This window comes from Sarcophilus harrisii, chromosome 2 (assembly GCF_902635505.1).
Source record: "Sarcophilus harrisii chromosome 2, mSarHar1.11, whole genome shotgun sequence".
Lineage (NCBI taxonomy): Eukaryota > Metazoa > Chordata > Mammalia > Dasyuromorphia > Dasyuridae > Sarcophilus > Sarcophilus harrisii.
The window spans coordinates 393,620,314-393,640,440 of NC_045427.1; the positions used below are offsets into that span (position 1 = coordinate 393,620,314).

A 20,127-nucleotide genomic window follows, 5' to 3' on the forward strand; every position below is an offset into this window, starting at 1 on the left:
GTCTGCAGAGTCTGACTTCACATGTATAATGGGTTATCATACTGTTTAATATTAAACATTTTAAAAAAAAATTTCTATAGATCCCTTTATCCCCATAGTTGTATAATTTAGTATCTACTGAGAAACTATGTGACATAAAGTTTATATGAATTTAGCAACAGCTTAAGCAGACCTTTTTTTTTTTTTGATTCAAGACCATTTCCCCAACATCTGAAAGACAAAAAGATAGCTAGAAGGGCAGCTAGGTGGTACAGCTAGTGCCAGACCTGGAGGCTTGAGTGCAAATCTATTCTCAGATATTTATTAGGTGTGTGATCCTGGGCAAATCACTTAACCCTGTTTGCTTCAGTTCCCTCATTTGTAAAATGAACTGGCGAAGGAATAGTGAACCATTTCATTATCTTTGCCAAGAAAATCCCAAATGGGGTCATGAAAAGTCCCACTGAACAAGGTAGTTAGGCAATACAGCAGAGAAGAGTGCTGGAGTTGGAAGACCCGAGTTCAAATGTGATTACACAACTGTATGACCCTAGGCAAGTCACTTAATCTAACTGCCTCAATTTCAATTGTAAAATGGAAATAATAGCAGCACCTCCTTCTGAGGGCTTTTGTGAAGATCATATGAGATATCTATAAGGCACATAGTATAATACCTGGCACTAGAAGGCAATATGTAAATTTATTCCCTTTCTATTTCCAGTTAATTTAAATAAACGTGCATGAGATTTCATTCATCGAAGTTATCATAACCAACACTCATGTATCACTTTAGGGTTTGCAAAATGTGTGTTGGGTACTATTATTATCTTCATTTTGCAGATAAGCAAATTAAAGCACATAGAGATTAAGTGACTTGCCAGCTAATAGTATTTTCTGAGGCATAACTCAGATTACAGATAGTGTTTTGCTTATTTATTATGCTGAGCTATGTTGTGTATTGTGGGGGTATTAAATATTACTCTCCTATTCACTACATGGTGCAGTCACTGGGCATTAGCAAGGCTGTTTATTATTGGGTTTTGAACAAGTCACTTTTTAGGCCTTATTTTGTTCTTTTGACAGATGAGGAAACTGGGGCAACAGGGTTAAGTGACTTGCCCATGATCATACAGCTATAAATGTCTAAAGCTGTATTTGAACTGGGGTCTTTCTGACTCCATGTCTGACATTCTATCCACTGCTCCATGTAGCTGATCTTTCAATTATTAGCTCTGCAAATTTGACTCAAATCGATTCATCCATGCTGAATTGTTCATCATTATCTTATTTTCCACTGAGCTAGGTTCACAACCTCAGTGTCCATTCATTCTAAATATGCAACATGTTACCAAATCTTGTGCTTATTCTCTTCACTTGGATTACTCTAGTCCCGGCCTTCATCACTTCCCATCTGATTTACTGAAGGAGCCCTCACATTGAGTCTTCTTACCTCAAATCTCTTCCCTATTCCAATTTATCCTCCATTCTGCTACCAAAGTGAGTTTTCCCAAAGGACAGTTCTAACCATGACACCTGACACCTTAATGAGCTACAGTGGGTCCTCATTACCTCCAGGATCAAAAAGAATCTCCTTTGGACAAGCTCTTTTCTACCTTCGTTTCCTCATAGGTTGATCTACTTGTGGATAATATATCATTATATGATATTCTGTTTCCCCTCTATGGTCACTAGCTATACCTGGAGGAAATTTATCTTTTATCCACGTGGTTATTTACAAACTTCTCTCCCACCAAATGCTCCATAAGGGTAGGTTAGTGTTCCCCTCCCCTTCCCCCTTTTTATGTATACTTAGCACTTGGGATATGGCAAAATCTTTATCAACCTTTTAAAAAAAAAGCCCACAATTTTTTATTTACTTTGTTTTTCAATTAACTTGAATTTATTTTCTCTCCCTCTCACTTTATTTAAAGCAAAGAAAAATCTTTGTAACAAATATGCACAAACAAAAATTCCCATACTGTCCATATCCAAAAATGTGTCCCATTTTGCAACTTGAAATCATCCAGAGGCAGGGAGCACAGTGCATCTTGAGTCCTCGAAATCATAGTGAGTCTCTGTATTGCTGACTTACTTCCTCTTCTCCACTCTTAAATGCCTCTAAAACTGGTCCGTGCCAACAGCTCTCAGATGGCTTACCTTCCCCCAAGGCTCAGAGCTCAGCTCAGGTGCCATCAACATCAAGCCAACTGTCCTGTTGGTGCTGGCTCGTTCCTCTAATTACCCTATATCTTCTTATCTATTAACTTACTGTCGTCATCTAATAAAGTAGAAGCTCTTTGAGAACAAGGATGGTTATACATCCTGTGTTGTAAATAGAATTACTGGGTGAGAGGATCCAATCTAATCCAACCAAATCCAATCTTACAAACACCTGGGATAATATAATGATACTACTACTAATACTAACCAAGCAGCACAATAGGTAGAATGCTGGGCCTGGACTTCCTGAGGTCAAATCTGGGCCTGAGACACTTATTAGCTGTGTGAGTGACCATGGGCAAGGTACTTAATCCATCTGTTTAATGAGCTGGAGAACGAAATGGCAAGTGATTCCAGTACCTGCCCAAAATACCTCCCCCAAACAATTCTCTCCCCCAAAAAACTCCCTCAAAACAAATGGGACAGCTTAGTAGTACAGTGGACTAGGAGTCATTCAAATTCAGCTTCAGACATTTTCTAGCTCTGCAACCCTGGGCAAATCACTTAACCCTGTTTGCACTCCCCCCAAAAAAATTCCAAACGAGATCACAACAGGACACAATTGAAAACCACTTAACAACGATGAACACTATGTACTAAGTGCTTTATAATTATCATTATCATCATCCTAATACTTTCCATATATAGTTTACTATGTACCAGGCATAGAAATAAGCTCTTTACTATCATCTCATTTGATTATCAGACTAGTCTAGGAAGGTAGGTGCCATTATTATTCCTATTTTACAAAGAAGGAAATGCAGCAAAGAGAAGCCAAGTGACTTGGGGGATAAAGCTAGTTAAGTATGTGGTAAATGTGAACTCAGGACTTCCTAACTCAGGGTTCTATTCACTGAGCCATCTAGCTGCTCTTCCCTGCTTAACCCCAAAGCAATCACTCTGAGGTTAAAATTCCCATTGCTAAAAATTAATAGACAAATCTTTCTTCTCTTACCCTCATCTTCAGATCCCTATTAACATATTGAAAGTTGACCTTATAAGAGAAATTTTTAAGGAAAACTTCTCGTTTCTTATGTTCCTTGTTAATCATTGGCCAATTCTTAATTTCCTTCTCCCAGATGTGAGAAAGAACTTCAATTCAGACTAGTTTATATTCCCAAGTAGAAACACAAATTACACTTCAATAAGCACCTGTAAGAGAAAGCGGCTGCTGACCTCTAATAAGTTTCAACCCATTCAGCAATTTCCCACGCATCAACCTTTGTTTTCTCTTAAACTGGGTAATCATAAGGCCCTGAACTTTTCTATTTTTTTAAGGATGGCACTTTACCTTTTTCAGAAAGGCTTTTGCACTCCCAATGATGGGAGTGCAAATAATGTTGTCTACATTTTACAGAAGAGCAAACCGAGGCTCTGCCAGGCCAGTCTCAGCAGGATTTGAACCCCAAGACTCTTGACCCACATCAAGCACTCCACTCCACATACTAAACCATACAAGTAGGATGAAAAGATTAACTGGATCTATATTCAAGCCCTGCCTGCTTTCAATACTAGTAACAACTAGATATATAGTTAAAACTTTTTTTTTTTCCCCTATCTAACTGAATCACAATGGAGAAATTGACCATTTCAAAATTTTTTTAAGCTTACCTTCCTAACTTGATCCACAATTAATATTAAATGTAGTCCTCCCTCAAATCTGAGAGGGAGCAAGATCGAAAGCTAAATTTTTACTCTTAGTGAGGGGAGAAGATGGTGTAGTTGCTGGGGAATGTCTCGAAATTTAACTGTTCTAAGAGCCTGGAGGTGAGAGGGAAAGAGGACCCTTGTGCCTGAGGGAATACAGAGATATAACATCTGAGCAGGAGGCTGCTAGCTGCCCAGTCCCAGGTGGGAGCCAGACTGATGCCTGTTGGCTATAGAGGTAGCAGCTGGGGTCCTGCTGTCCCTCTCTGTTACCAGCTGTTGTCTGGAAGCTCAGCCCTTGCCAACCCAGAACGTATTCGATCTTGGAATGAAATTAAGATCCAAGGGTCAGGGTATTGCTCTGGGAGGCAGTCTGGAGGAACATAAAAATTAGGCCAGAAGTCTCCCCTAACAGTTATAAATAAGCTCTTCCTTGTCTCACTCTGTTCCTCCCCCCCCAATTCTGTTCTCAGGAGGCTGACTTTAAACATCAAACAATGCACTTCCCTTTAAGGGATGCAGTCTGAGCGAGTGCTATAATTAGTTGCTTGGCTTCTGCACGTTCACAAGCATACCACTCCTCCCTCCCCTTCTCTTGCCCCCAGTCACAATCATGAATCAGGGTGAGCAGCCCATTGTCCAGGCTGTACAAATCTGACTCAGCTGTCTCCGCCTTATCTCCAATCTGCCCAGACACCAGATGCAAGAAAAATTTTTTTGGGGGGAGGCACCTACAAAGGGGTCTTGGGAGGGTCATGTGCATTCTAAAACACCAGAGAAAACCTTAAATTCCCCACAGCCACATTCCTTTCTCTTCCTCAGATGTGTACTTTAAGGAAGGAGGATGAGGGAGTTTTCCAGATCCACATATCCCTTCTCAATGGAGTTCTCCGGTCCAGGCAGAGACACTGAAGGTGCTGACCTCAGTATTTTACAAACACAGCGAGGGATCCATTAGGCAGAATTCCAGAAACCAGCCAACTATGTCGAGGGGTTAAGACAGTAACAAAAACATTTCTTTCCTTGGATCAGGAATGTGCGTTTGGAATTGTGCTTCCAAAGAGGAAGTGCTGGTTTGTTACCTTTTTAGAGAAGGGAGCCCCTCCCTAAAAGAGAGACTTGGCAAAGGTGGGCAGGGAGTCAGCCAACTTTCCCATCTTCTCAGGGGAAAAAATGACCCCACATTGTTCCCTAACCCCGATCTCTCTAAGTGGTGAAGACATTAAGCATCTGCAGAGATCTGGAACAACCTTTGCCCCTGGGTATTGAGAATGAAAAACTAAACAGATTGAGGGCTTAGATCCACTATTGCTTCATAAGCAGTTTCAGTGACTTAAGGCTCTAAGGAAAACTACTATTTTTCTGGAATCATAGTGGCTCAAAACATACCTTTCTTAGACCAATCCCCCTGTTTATTCTAGGACACATGCCTTCCTGATGTTTCTCACAGCCTACCTACCAATCTAGCTCTTCCTCTTCCTTAGACACCTGGTTTTCCAGGCTTACTCTGTTCAGATGCCATCTGCAAGAAGCTTTTCCAGGTCCCTCCAGCTAATAGCACCTTCCCTCTGAAATATCCTTCTATATAAAGATCTATCTAGCTAAACAGTTATAGGTTTGTATTTATAACTATATATAGCTAACTACATCTCAGTCTCTCTCATCTGTATTGTTTGCATAATTGTCTCCTCAATTAGAGTGTTAGGTAGTATAAGGGATAGAGCAATGGGTCTGGAAGTCAGGAAGGCCCCAGTTCAAATCCAGCCTCAGACAGTTGCCAGTGGTATGGTCCCAAGTCATGCAAACTTTCATCCTTTCAAATGTAAAATGGGGATAATAAGAGCACCTATTCCCTGAGACTATTTTTGAGGTCAAATGAGGTAATATTTGTATTAGCCAGTGGTTGGCACATAGTAGGTACTTAATTAGTTCTTTCCTCCCAAATAGGAGCTCCTTGAGCATAGGGAATCCTGTTTTTAACTTTTCTTTGTCTACTTAGAGCTTTTAATATTGTACCTGGCATATATAGAGGGCTTAATAAATGATTAATAAATGACTAGAGGGGGAAATCAGTTAGCTGATATGGGGATGAATGACTTAGATACTAAAATACTAATCCTACCTCTGCCAATAATTAGCTATGGAAGTTGGGCAAGTTATCTCACACTGCCCTCAAATCTCAGTTTCCTATCTGTAAAATCAATGGGTTAAGGTTAGAAGATCTGAAGGTTCCTTCCATTAGGATCCATACATTTAGCCCTGGAAAAGACCTCAAGAGGCCATACTGTTTAATCCATTTTCCTGATGAGAAACTGTGACAAGATTTTTCAACTTGCAGATAAGAAAGATACTTTAAGGGGAAAAAAGGGAGACAGGAAGAAAGGGGTTGAAAGTAAACAAGAGAAAAGGCAGAGAAGAGAGAGAAAAAGAATTCCCCAAAGGAAGACCTCCTAAAGGAGGGTTTGGAGAAGAGCAGTGGGGAGGGGGGGGGGTGTTCTGGCTTTTCTGATGCTAATGGAAGTTTCTCTAGGCTCAGCAATAGCCCCTGAAAAGGCAGGCAAGGATAGCACCTCTTCTTTCCTTTAGCCTGGCAGAATCAACTCTGCATGAAGGTGATCACAAACACTCTGTAATAATGTGCTTGGTCTGGGACAATTAAAAGCCTTCTCGTTAGAAAAAAAGAATCCTCTTAATTGGAGACTAACATGCAACTAAGAGATAAGCTGGGTTGGAGTTTCTGGATCAGTGACTAATACAAGGTGTGAATGTCATCACTCTCAAAAGCCTCAGTTTCCTTATCTGTAAAACAGACATATTACTTCCTTCCTGATGGAATTAGATCTCATGAGCCTGTTGGCTTACAAGAAGGGGATTGGAGATTGGGGGGTGGGGGGTGGGGGGGGAGAGAGAAAGAATTAAAAGATTTGACACAAGGTTTTCTCTTTTGGCCATAGAACAACTCAGTGGGAGGGAAAGAGGAAAAGGCACTAATGCCCTCCAGTGGCATCCCTTTCAAATCAGCCAGGGCTCACTTCCTCAGGTCTTTGTGGCTTCCTTTTTTCCTGGGGCTCAGGTCCCTAGGAGGTTAGGAGGAATCTACTTTAGCTAAGCTACAAACATAAGTCACTCTGGTGGGATTAAGCCAGCCAATGTAATTTTACAAAGAGCTGCTCCTTGGACTTGGCATGATATCTGCTTGGGACTATTTGCCATCAGAATACTGGTTTCTTTTCTTTTTTGTTCTTAAAGCAAAAACAATACAAAAATAAACCTGAGAACCAGATTGCTTCTATTTTCCCCCTACCAAAGTTTTATTGATTTTTTAAAAAAATCATCTTTCCCCAGCATCTCTACCTCCCATCGCTAACGTTAATGTGCTAACAACCATTTTTATTTTTCAAAGCAAAACAGATTCTATCCATATAAACTGGCTGGCTGTTGCTGGTAGCCAATAGGATGGGCAGCTGATTTTGATTTTTTATCCAAAATCTCTGACAAAGATGTGGGGCAAGATTTGTAGTTTCTCAAGTAGGAAAAGTTAAATTAAATTGCCACGATGGAGGCAGTCTTGCTATGGCTCATTTGCCTAGAGGTTTTTCTAATAGCTGGGAAGATTTCCCTATCTCAAGGGTGTAGGAAATGCTTGCTACATATACCAACCTGCCCTAAATTCTCAGACTATGTCTCTCTCTCTATTCTGGCATCTCCTACTGTGTTGCCCCCAAAGTGACCCAGATGGTGTCTCTATTTCAAACCGCCTGTGATGCTCTCCTCAAATGACCAGAACACAGAGGGATTGAAGGTCACTTATTATTTGGCTGAGATCTGGAACCGCCAGAGGTCAGCCCTGAGTCCTTTGTCTGGAGGAAGGAAGATGAATCTTTTTTCAAGGTTAGGGTTTTTATAGTCATTCCAGACTGAAAGGGTAACAGAAGACAAATGCCACCAGCAAGCAAGTTTCACAGGACTGTTTCCAAAGGAGACATGATACAAAGCTTAATAAAGAGATGAATGGAAAACCAGAGGCATTCTACTGTGTTCCCTCTTCTCCCTAGTGCAAGTGGAATAAAATTGTGGCCCTCCCAGCTAAACCACCCATCACTACAACAGGCTAGAGAAGAGGCTGCGGGCAGCATGGTGGCTCCCTTCAAAACTGGGTTATGATTTAAGTCTCATTGTACTGGTAGAGCCTGATCTGTCCCCTAAGCACCAAAGCTTTGCTCCAGGTCAGCACAGAATCATTTGTAAAATGAGGGAATTGGATTAGTTTCCCTAAGAAGAGCAGGACTCAAGGAGTCCTAGGTCCTTGGCTTACTCCTAAATTTCTGATCTCTTAGATCAACTTCCCAGTCAGCATGAAGGTTTCTCTGATAAAGGCCAAGAAAAGCAGGTATAACTACTAAACCCCCATAGGACTGTTTTAGGACTATTATATTTTTTAATACTAGCTCAGAAAGTCACCATATGATGCAAGTAGTTCATTCTACATAAGTCCTAAGGGTGAGGGCTTTCACCAGGAATACCAAGAGTGGCTGTATGTGGCTTCTGAAGCAGTGATCTGAGTTAGCATGTTGGACTTAAAATCAGCAAATTTGAGTTTCCAAACTATTTCTTCTATTGGGAGATCTTGGGCTAGTCAGCCATTCTGTATGTACCTCAGACAACTCCCTAGACTTACCTTCTTAAGTCACAGGCAGGCCAGTGGAAGGATTCCCTTCCCACACAAGGAATGGGAAAACTAAGAGTCAGAGTTAGAAGTCATAGAAGTGACTCAAAAGTAAAACCCCATAAACTGAAAAGTACTTTAATCATCCCACATAACATAAGCAGAGACAGAGGCTGCTTTGAAGTAGCCCCAGTGTGCAGATAATGTCACAGGAAGTAGAAGATAACAACTACAACTCAGGAGATCACAAGGACACAGCTTCCATTCTTGGATTTGCTAGTTGTGAGTGAATGTCTATGAGCATAAAATGTGCTATTATCCTCTAAGTCTTGGAAGCCTTTTGTTGCCCCATGCAGTTTAGCCTGAAATTTTAATAATCCTTCTGATCTCTTTAATAAATATGATAAAAGCTAGTGCCTGCTGTTGAAAGCCTTACTATTACACTATTCAGATTGATAAAAAAGGTTTCTAGTGATTCTCAAACACTGTCACAAGCATAATGTCCAACATAAATGTCCAGTGGGTATTTAATAAATGCTAGCTTCCTTCCTTCCTTCTACCAGCTTTATTCATAATGGAAAATAATTAAAAATAGCTCATATACTTAATGACTGAGAAATGGTATATGAATATAATGGGAATACTTCATAGTGAAGAACAAACCTGAAGATTACATAGACAGGCACAATAAGTAATAATGGACAAATAAAAAAGAGGACACGAATACGCATACTGACTACAAGTCTATTGGCAATAAACAACCACAATGGACCTGACAACTACACAGGAGAAAGAGCTGAGATACAAGGAAATGCCATCTTTCTGTTGTTGTTGCTAAAATTTAACATTAAACATTAAAAATTCTTAAAATAATTTGAAGTTTTATACCATAATTTTTGGGCAGCTAGAAAGTATAGAGTCAGGAAATCCCGAGTTCAAATCTGACCTCAGCCACTTACTAGTTGTGTGACCCTGGGCAAATCACTTCATCCTGTTTGCCTCAGTTTCCTCATCTGTTAAACAAGAAAATGGCAAACCCCTCCAGTATCTTTGCTAAGAAAACCTCAAATGAGGCTATAAAGAAATGATACTGAACAACAAACAACTCAAGACTAAAAATGAGTATTTTAGTTGATTTGTGCTTAGGTTTAAAATTTAAAAACAAAAACCTCTATACGTATTAAATATCTCTGGGTCTGAAGCCATGTCCCCCCATGTCACTCTTGTTTCCTATGTAAACCAAAGGTAGTTTCAATGCAATATAATTCTCTCTGGAGAGAAGCCGTATCAGCCTTCAATTACAGCGCCAGGAAAGCTACTTGAATCTGACGAAAACAACCCATTAGTTCATTCCTATCCACCAAAAAGGGATTAAGTTTGCTTTCAAGTCCTTTAGGTCTCAAACCAGGCCTCTTATAACAATCAAGGTGTGGAAGAGGGAGGGAGAAGGGGGATAGGAAAGTTTATTGGGGGAAGAATCAGGCCGTTCCTGAGGCTTTAGGGCCACTGCCATACCAGAGTCATTTAGGCAGTAACTTTTATTGGAATCTCTATCTCCAAATTAAGGAGCCATTAACAGTTATTCTGTTTGAGGGCTCACCTCTATCCCCAGTCTCCTCCCCGCGCCCAAGTGAAAACAAGGTAACCATGAATCCAACTTTATCCAAAAACAGAAAAGCAAAAACTGCCATGAGACCAACGAGAGGAATATAAGACACACATTTATCTTAACAGCTTCTTGCAAACGGAGACAACCACCATGATTCCAAAAGCTTCTCAAATGAAAACAGTTGCATTTAAGAGAGAATTTTTCTACCAGTCATAATTTAAGGAGAAAAGGGAAGATCCAAAGTTTCCAAGGACAAAATCATTTTCTGAAAGGTGAATGGGGAAGTCACTTTAAGGTGTTCCACCTGACCACCTCCGGAACATCTGCCCATGTCCATTGAAGCTACCTGTCATTTTGTGCAGATGCAAGATGCTTAGAAATCAGGAATGCATTTCTACTGTTTCCATGTGACAAAATAATCTAAAGAGACAAGTTGGATTCCATTTATCATGATTTTAGTAGGACTATTTTAAAGTATTACAGTAGTGTGGTAGAGTCAGCAAAACTTGGCTTCAAATGCTGCATTAGTTACATGACAGTGGGTAAATTTCTTTCTTTTTGCACCTCGGGTTCTTCATCTGTAAAAAACCCACAATCTGTTGGTGGGTGAGAGTGTCAGCTGATCATCTCTATGGTCTCTTCCAGTTCTACATGTAGAATCCAATGAGAGTGGCTCAGCTTTAGATTTTTACCTTGTTGTTAGGTGCCTTGTAACTCCTGGCTATTTTCCAGGAACAGCAGTTGTCTACTTCCTGCAAACCCAGTGCAGAATTGTTGGGTACAACTATGAAGAGTGGTTAGGGATAAAGTGCTGGGCCTGGAGCTGGAAAGACTCATCTTGAGTTCAAATTCAGCCTCAGGATTTAATAGCTGTGCAACTCTGAGCAAGTCACTTAATCCTGTTTGCCTTAGTTTCCTCATCTATAAAATGAGCTAGAGAAAGAAATGGAAAATCATTCTAGTATCTCTGGTGAGAAAACCCCAAATGGTGTCATGAAGAGTGAACATGACTAAAATGAATGAACAACAACATAGCTAGGAAAGGCTCAGGAGGTACAAAGAAGCAAGAGTCATGGAGTCTAATCCTTTCATTTTATAGAGGAAGCCCAGAGAGATTATGTGACTTACATGACTAAGATAATATACTTGGTGTCTGAAAAAGGGATTGAACTCAGTCTAGCTGACCTTTCTATTCATTATCCCACAATGCTTTTCAGAAATAATCCTAATTTTGCCATTATCTAGCTGTGTAATATGGGCAAGTGACAGAACTACTTGTATTATCTAATTCATAGCTTCTAGTGAGAATTAAATGACATAAAATCTGTAAATGCCTATTTGCAAGCATTATGTAAAGGCAATATAAATTTCTGATATCATTTATATTTATGTATAAAATGAAGATGTACTAGATCTCCAGTGTCCTGTAGGTCTCGAGTCTCTACTGGATGCCTCCACCTTGAGACTCAAGGATAGAATAGAGGGAAGCAAACCAACCATTTTTGCAAATAGATGCACCTTTAGTAACTTTCCTGAATTTTTTTTCCCTGAATTTCTTTAGGATTATTAGTTCCTGGGGACCTGTTATGCTGAAAGACTTCCTTCTTACCCTTTAAAGGGAAAAACAAATTAAAAAGATCCCTTCCGTGGCCAGAATGACTAAAGGATGCCTTTACATAAAGGATCAAGATTTAACAGCCCTTGGTGGGATGGGAGGTACCTCAAGGAAAAAAAACAAGGTGTCTTTTTGAAAAAAAGAAGCTGAGCTCAAAACGTCCTAGTTGATAGCCCGCTGACTCACGTGGGAGCAAGACAGTCTGGGGAAGCAGCAGGGAAAAGTGATGAATAGGATTTGGGGGCTGTCATGGAAACTTTTCTTTCCCTGGGCAGTGGCAGCATATGGCAGGTGCCCCCCAAAGTCAATTTCTCCTGCCTCAGGCTGGTTCCAGCTCTCAGTCATGCATACCCTGCCTTCCTTTCAATCTGAAGCGTCTCTCCCCACTCTTTTCCTCTAATTCCCCTCCCCCTTTGCTTAGTCACAGTAGCAACGTATCCCCCACCCCCACTTCTTAGCTTCACAAAACAGATGCTCAGAGGGAAGGCGCATGTAGCCCTGCTGAAACTTAACTCTGTCCCAGCCCCTGAAAACGTATTCTGATGCAGCCCCTAACAAGCATAAAGAGTTGCTCAGACTGACAGCTGGTCCAGGTGGTGCACCCTGACTTTTACTAGCTAAGATGCAGCTAAGGAAACTGGGCTCACTTCTTTCTATGAATGGGGAGGGGGAGGGTAAGTGTGAGGACAGTTAGCTGCTTTTTGGTTTAGAAATACAAAGAAAAGACTGAAGACTAAAGAAATGGTATCAAGATGTGCAGAAACCATCTCTTTTGAGAAAGAGCCCACTGGAACACAGGGTTTTGCAAGGGCTAATGTTGAAGAATTGTCCATGCATATGTTTAAAATAAAAAGCTTTAATTTAAAAAAAAAAGAAGGAAAGAACTCACTGACCTTTCTAGTGTTAGGGACTCTTGTCCTTACACCCCAAATTCTTAAGCTGTGGGTATGTTATGGGGTCTTATAACTGAATGTGTTAGTGGTGAAATGATTTATCATCAGTAAATGTCTTATTTGTATACCTAATTTATATACTTATATAGCCAGGGATATGGACCAATTTCTCAGGTGAAATGGGGGCATGAGTGGAAAAAGTTTTAAGAAGCTATAGTACAGTTGTTTGTTTTTTCTGTCATTTCAGTTGTGTCCTACTCTTTGTGATCTCATTTGGGGTCTTCTTGACAAAGACACTGGAATGATTTTTCCATTTCCTTCTCCAGCTCAGTTGACAGGTGAAGAAACTGAAGCAAACAGGGTTCAGGGACTTAGCTAGGATTATACAGATACTATGTATCTGAGGCTGGATTTGAACTCAGGTTTTCTGCCTCCAGGCCCAGTGCTCTATTCACTGTGCCACTCAGCTGCCCAGTTAAAGATGCCCCATATTTCTATGTTGGAAAAGTATAAACCCCCTCAGGGGCTGTGTCTGTTACATGGTAATCTTATCCTAGATCAGGAGAAAAAAAAAAGAACAAGAAGGTTCCTCCCCACTTCAAGCACTAGCATTCTCTGGGCCCAAGTGACTGAGATTTTTTTATTTATTTATCAATTATTTTATTAAAGTCACATAAGGGGCCTGAATATCCCTAGGAGGGAGGTAAGGTGAGGAAAGGAAGTATAGAGATCCATTCCCCTACCCCCACCCCCTCCAAGCCCCAGGGAGAAAGACAATGGGAGAGAACAGGAGAAAGGTTTCCACTTACTTGCGAGCAAAAAACAGGCTATGGCCACGATATGCAGCTGCTTTGCAGTCACGTTGTATCGATCCATGAAGAGGTCCAACAGGTAGACAGCCAGGTGTCTGGCTGTGGGGCAGATTTTGCAATGGTTGCTGAGGACAGAAACTAAGTCAACAAAATACCTTCGGCTCTCAAGGAGAGGGGACTGGGCTTTGTAGACAGGCAGCTTCAGCTCCTGGGGGAACAATGAGAGGGGAGAAGATGAGAATCCTAGGGCGTTTAATGAGAGCACCCAAAGCTTAATTTGTTGCCTGTTCAAGGGGACCATCTAGCAAGTTAATGTTTTATGAATGAATGATGAATATGGAGGACCAATAAAAATGTTTTGCTTAATATAGTAAATTTCTTACAGGAAGTAATTAGTAAAATGATCAAGGTTGATTTAGGGTCAATAGGTCATATTTTTGGAAGAGGGAAGAGATTTTTTACTTTAACACCTTTATTATTTTAAACTTAAATACAAAATAGGAAAAGAAAAAAAATTGTCATGTACATTGCAGAACACAAGGATTCAAAATATAAAGCAATAATTCTTTGTTTCCTTGTAGATTTTCTTTCGTTTTCTTTTCGTTTTCGTTTTCTGCTATGCACCTTTTTCTTTATTTTTCCCCATTTTTCAAGAAAACTACAATTAAGGACTGATCTCTCACACGCACACAAATATACATTTATACATATACATACATACAATATCTATAATTATATGCATATACACATTCATATGCATTTATATGCATATACACATTCATATGCATTTATCTAACATTATGCTTGTTTGTTCCATAAGTCTAAGTTTTTCCATATTTTTCTAACTAAACCAACTCATCATTTCCTATACCATAGCAATATTTCAACCTTATATTGTCCAGTTATTTTATGGTCTAAAACTATCAATATGGCTGACATATAGTATAGTTTTCCTATTTTTCACTTTTTAAATTAAATCTATTTTAGCTTTAATTTTGTCTGAAATCATGATTACTATCCCCTGCTTTTTTTTTTTTAACACAAATTCTATTCCTGATCTTTATTTTATATTTGTGTCTATCTCTTATTTCCTATCCCTCCTGACTCCTTTGTTTTACCTCTACCCATTACTTTGCCCTTTTCCTACTTTGCCCTTTTCCTATTTACCCTATCTTACTTCCAAGGTTCCCTTCCTTATTCTTCTCTGGTACTCTCTCTTTGCCTTTTTGTTTCTTTCTGAATTTAGAAGATTTTTTATAGCCTTCTATGTATGTGTGTGTATATACATATATTATATATAATATATATATATATATATATAAGTTTCCTCTTTATCCCATTCCTGTTGATCTACACATTCATCTACCTCTCCTTATTCTCTCACTCTTTATTTCTTTATAAATTTATCAGTAAGATGTGTTGTTTTCTTTTTAACCTGGATCTAAAATAAGGCTCCCTCCAAAAATCTCTCCCTTGTCCTCTTATCCCACTTTCATATCCCCATGTACTGTTCCCTCTTTAACCCATTCCTTATGAGTAGGGTTCCAGAACTACTGGCCATTCTCCCCCATCTAATTCCTGTGTTTCATACATACTTTTGCTTTTTAGAATCTCATTATACTCAGCTCTACCCCAATCTTTCTTTCAAGACATCCAATTGCTAATGACAACCTTAGACATAGCAGTTTATATTTCCCTGTATAAAAAAAAGTTTGTCCTTATTTAAGTCCTTGTAATTTTTAGTCTTTGATGTTCAATTTATATTTCTCTTAAGATCTTGTATGTGAAATTTTCTATTAAGTTCAGGTCTTTTTTTCAACAAAATTCTGAAAGTCTGACAATTCATTGAATATTCTTTTTGTTATTATTGTTCAGGATTATGCGCTTAAAGCTTTGCTGGATATACTTTTGGCCACAACCCTAGTTCTTTTGCTTTTTGATATATAGTACTCCAAGACATGTAGTTTTTTATTCTCAAAATACATTCAATGATAGTTTTCAACATTCACCTTTGCAAAACCTTGTGTTCCAAATTTTTCCCTTCTTTCCTTTCCCTTGCACCTACCTCCCCTCCCCCACAAGTAATCCAATAGTTAAATGTACAATCCTTCTACACATAATTTCCACAATTATCATACTGCACAAGAAAAATCAGAACAAAAAGGAGAAAAAATGAGAAAGGAAAAAGAAAAGCAAGCAAACAAACAACAAAAAAGGTGAAAATACCATGTTGTGAACCACATTCAAACCTCATAAGCCTTTCTGAATGTAGATGGCTGTTTTTATCACAAGTCTATTGGAATTGGCCTGTATCCACCTCATGATCACACAATCTTGTTATTGAGACTTGTGTGATTCTAACTGCAGTTCTGCTATATTTGAATTTTTTTCTTGTTTACAATATTTTCTGTTTGATCTGGGGTTTTTGGAATTTGACTATGATATTCCTGGAGGTTTTCCTATGGTGGGGATTGGTAGATTTTTTTTTCCCTATTTCCACTTTCCCCTCTTGTTCTAACACTTTTCCCTAATTTTCTTTAATTATTTCTTGTATTATTGTATAAAGATTCCTTTTTTTGATCCTAGATGTCTGGTAATCCTATTATTCTTATATTCTCTTCTTGATCTGTTCCCCAGCTTATAAAATGTCTCACATTTTCTTTTCATTCTTTAATTTTTTTTATTTATTATTTTTTGGTTTAATTTCACTGGATTCCTCTTGCCCAATTATAGTTTTCAAGGAATCATTTCTTCTTTAAGATTCTCGATCTCCTTTTTCTAGTTGGCTGGTTTTCTTTTCATAATCTTGTTTTTCTTGGATTGTTCTTATTTTAATCCCCCCCCCCCAATTTCTCTCATTTGATTTTTAAAGTCTTTTTCTGAGGTCTTCTATGAATTCTTTTTTAGGCAGGTGACCATTTGATGTTATTCATCAATAAGATAAGAGGAGCTTTTAAACTTCAGTGTCTCTGAAAGAAGATAACTCTAAAGAAGTCAGTAGCAAAGCTAAGAAGTTCAGATCCTTTCACTACAAAATTTAGGCCTAAACCCAGATACTCTGAAAGAGGCTTTGGAGGCTGAGGACCTGGTTGTGAGTCCCAGTTCTTATCCATTTGTGTGATGTTGTTAGTAAGGATATTTAACCTTTCTGAGGCTCAGTTCCTTCATCTGTAAAATAAAGGTGTTATGAGAGGATTCTGGAAAGAATCTCTAAAGAAGAACCCCCAACTTCTCTATTCCCATGGTAACTTTCTGTGGTTGGGTTCTGTTTTTTTTTTTTTTTCTTTCCCTTCATTTTATAGCAATTTGTTAGTGTAATCACCTCTAGTCATGGATGGTGCCTCTTTTTCAGTTCTCCCCTCTGGACTGGGAACCAAAACTAAGAATTCCATTCTTTTCAAGTATCCACAGCCACTCAGGGTCTCTACCCTATTCCTTCTCCACTCACCCAGTGTGTGCTGGTTCCTTTTTATTCAGGGCCATCAACTGAGTCTGGTGTCCCTTATCAGTAGAGGTTCTTTCAATCTTCCAATTCAGACACCCAACTCTCCACACTGTCCTGGAAGTGAAAATTCCTGTGGCTGGGGCCCAGGCCATCTCCCAACCCAGCTAGCCCCAGGATCGGTCCCTTGCTGTTCAAACAGAACTACCCTGGAGGTGTTTACATTTCACTTGATTAAACCTTCAAGGTGCCTCTTCTCCAGTTGCTCCAACTCTACTTTTTAGGAATCTACATTTCCCCTGAGACACTATTTTGTCTAGTTTGTGGAGGAAATCTAGACAGCTTGGAATTTTTTTTATCTACTCAGCCATCTTTCCAGAATGCTCTCATAACACCTTTTACAGATAAAGGAACTGAGCCTCAGAAAGGTTAAGTATCCTTACAAACGGACTCACACCCAGGTCCTCAGCCTCTAAAGCCTCTTTCAGAGTATCTGGGTTTAGGACTAAATTTTGTAGTGAAAGGATCTGGACTTCTTAGCTTTGCTACTGATTGACTATGTAATCCTGGGCGGATTGCTTTGCCTTCTTCAATTGTAAAACATTCTACCAAATCACACTTCCCCCTCCAGCCCACAGGATCAATCACTACAGTATCTGCCTTCAAAAAGCTCACAATCTAATCCAACACTCCCATCATCAATATGCATTCAGGGAAAACAATCCAGTTTTTGAGAGGGAGGTAAAAATCTGTCCTTGGAAGGGAGGGAAAATGAGAATGAGGAAAGATTAGGGGAAAAATTTTATATTATATAGGCCACTGTGCCAGACTACAAATCAATTATTTTCCAAATCAAATACATAGAGATTTTGGGGTATTGAAAAGCCAAGTTGGTAGCATGAGTTACCTAATAATCATTTATCTCTTCCAGCATCTCCCTTTACAAGTAAGCTTATTTTTGTTGTTGGTAGGAAGTATCATTTAGTATCACTGTCTGACCCTGCCCCCCACCTATAAGTCAAGACAATGAAGCATTATAATAATGGTTTAAAGAAAACTATACAAAGTCTCTCTTATAGTAACAACAGAACATATCTTTATGTAGCAAGACACATATACAAATATGACATTTATACCCTGCTAGGTTACAGACTTCATGAAATCAGATAACTAAATGTATGTGGCAAGTAAATCTGACAAACTTTTAAATTTATTAAGCATTAAGCACTGGGCTACATGTTTTATTTACAAGCCAAAAATCAAAATAGTCCTTACCTTTTCTATTTTATCTACTTAATGCAATGTGCTGCTCTCACTCAATGTTTGTAGAAATTGAAGCACCCTACTTAAATCTTGAATAAAGACTTGTAATCTTAATTCCCAATCTCCAGATACTATTACAAAAACTAGGAAAGAGATGCTCCAATTGAAGGGACATTCACCTTTCTTTACCAGAGTTTACCCAGAATCAGAATGTTAATACTTATAAGGGATATCAGTCCTACATCCTTCCTCTCCATTTTACTGATGAAAAAACAATCCTGAGTGACTTCATGACCTGACCAAGGTCATATAGGTAATATGCTGGGGCTGGAGCTCAAGTCTTCTGATTCAATATTCATTTAGTGTTCTACTCATAATACAAGTTATTTTTTCTGCAAAGGGTTATATGTTAATTTTATCCAAAAGAGAAAAGCAGCTGCATCTTCAGAAAAAAGAGGGGGAAAAAAAGATGACACAATTTTGTTTATTGGTAGGTTCACTCTCTGACCTCTAGGCTTCAATCTCATAGTTTTGTTTTTTGTGAGACAACAATTGGGTTATGTGGCCTGCCCAGGGTCACACAGCTAGGAAGTGTGAAGTGTTTGAGGCTGTATTTGAACTCAGGACTCCAGGGCCAGTGCTCTATCCAATACACTAGCATTTGTGTATGTCATGGATCTCTTTTGGCAGTCTGTTGAAGCAAGCTTAGGGACATCTCAGAAGGAGGGTTTCAAATGTATAAAGCAAAACACTTAGGATTACAAAGGAACTCAATCTACTGAAATGCTATTTTATCAAAATTTTATCAAAAGGTTTCTAGACCTTATTCAAGTTTAAGAACTGCAATTTGGCAGAGTTGGGTTTCTAGACCCTAGGTAGAATATGAAGATGTCACAGAGGCCTTTATTCTTTCTAGTTTGGGTCTTTCAGGTAGGTATTTTTGGACTTCTAGACAGGTTCCTTGAAGACTCTCATTTCAAACAAATAACCTTTTTTTGCAAAGCATCTTGAATATGAGAGAATAAGGCAACTCCTCAACTCAATCAGCTCTCAAAGCAATTACAAGGATTAGAAAGGCATTTTGCAGTCAGCTACTGTCAAGTGTAGTAAACTAGAGAGGAACAAAGTGATCTAGCAGACCCCAAAAGAGTTTAACATAGCCCTCAGGGTCAAAGGTAGGAGGGAGGCTAAGAAAAGGAGTGGGCAATCAGACACTTATAGATTTTCTATTTCCCTTGCAGATTAATATGGGTTTCTTCACTGCATCTTATCTTTTGGACATATACTTTTGAAATGACCTCTGCCCCACAAGCTGGATTTCAATGGTTCCTTACACAGCTAAAAGTTCCTGGGCAACTTAGTCATAGATATTTTCAGAAAGGAATAAACTTCCACCTCTACCAGCTCTAGGAACACAATAAAATCAAACCAGTCTGTGCTCACGCTCTAATTGGAGGAGACAACACATACACATTAAAAAAAAAAAAAAAAAATTAGAGGCCTACAAAGCTGAACAAAGAAAAACAAGAAGTCCTAAGAGTACAATAGTGGGCAAATGGCAAAGTCCAGGGATTTTCAGTTTAATTATTTAGCTATCTCCACAGAATGATATTTAGGAACCCATATATATTGATAGGAAACTTGAAAAGTATGATTGGATAAAAAGGATGGTACAGTACATAAAACATCACATTGTATTAGGATGCCTGTTTTTCAATTTTGTTATGGACTCTGAACAAGAGACAATCTCTGGATCTCAGACTCTCCCTTTCAATGAGAAGGAATTACTTCCTTCTCTCAGATTCTCTCTTTACTCTTTGCCTCCTTAGCAATCCTGGCATCATTTTCCTCACAAAGATGATTCCCTGATTCATTTATCCAGCTCTAATTTCTCTTCCTGACTTGTAAATATAACAGCCTGCTGAACATTTCTATCATCTGGAATGTAACATTTTCAAAACTGCTCCTCTCCTCAGTGACC

At 39.0% G+C, this 20,127-nt stretch overlaps 1 protein-coding gene across 2 annotated transcripts in view; it reads right to left on the reverse strand.

Annotated features, from left to right (window-relative positions):
- Window positions 1-20,127, reverse strand: part of CCNJL (cyclin J like) — a 50,908-nt gene that overhangs the window by 6,742 nt on the left and 24,039 nt on the right. For both annotated transcript variants that reach the window (XM_031953620.1, XM_031953621.1), the window contains exon 3: window positions 13,439-13,649. In XM_031953620.1, the coding sequence (XP_031809480.1) occupies window positions 13,439-13,649 (211 nt within the window). The remainder of the gene's footprint in view (window positions 1-13,438; window positions 13,650-20,127) is intronic.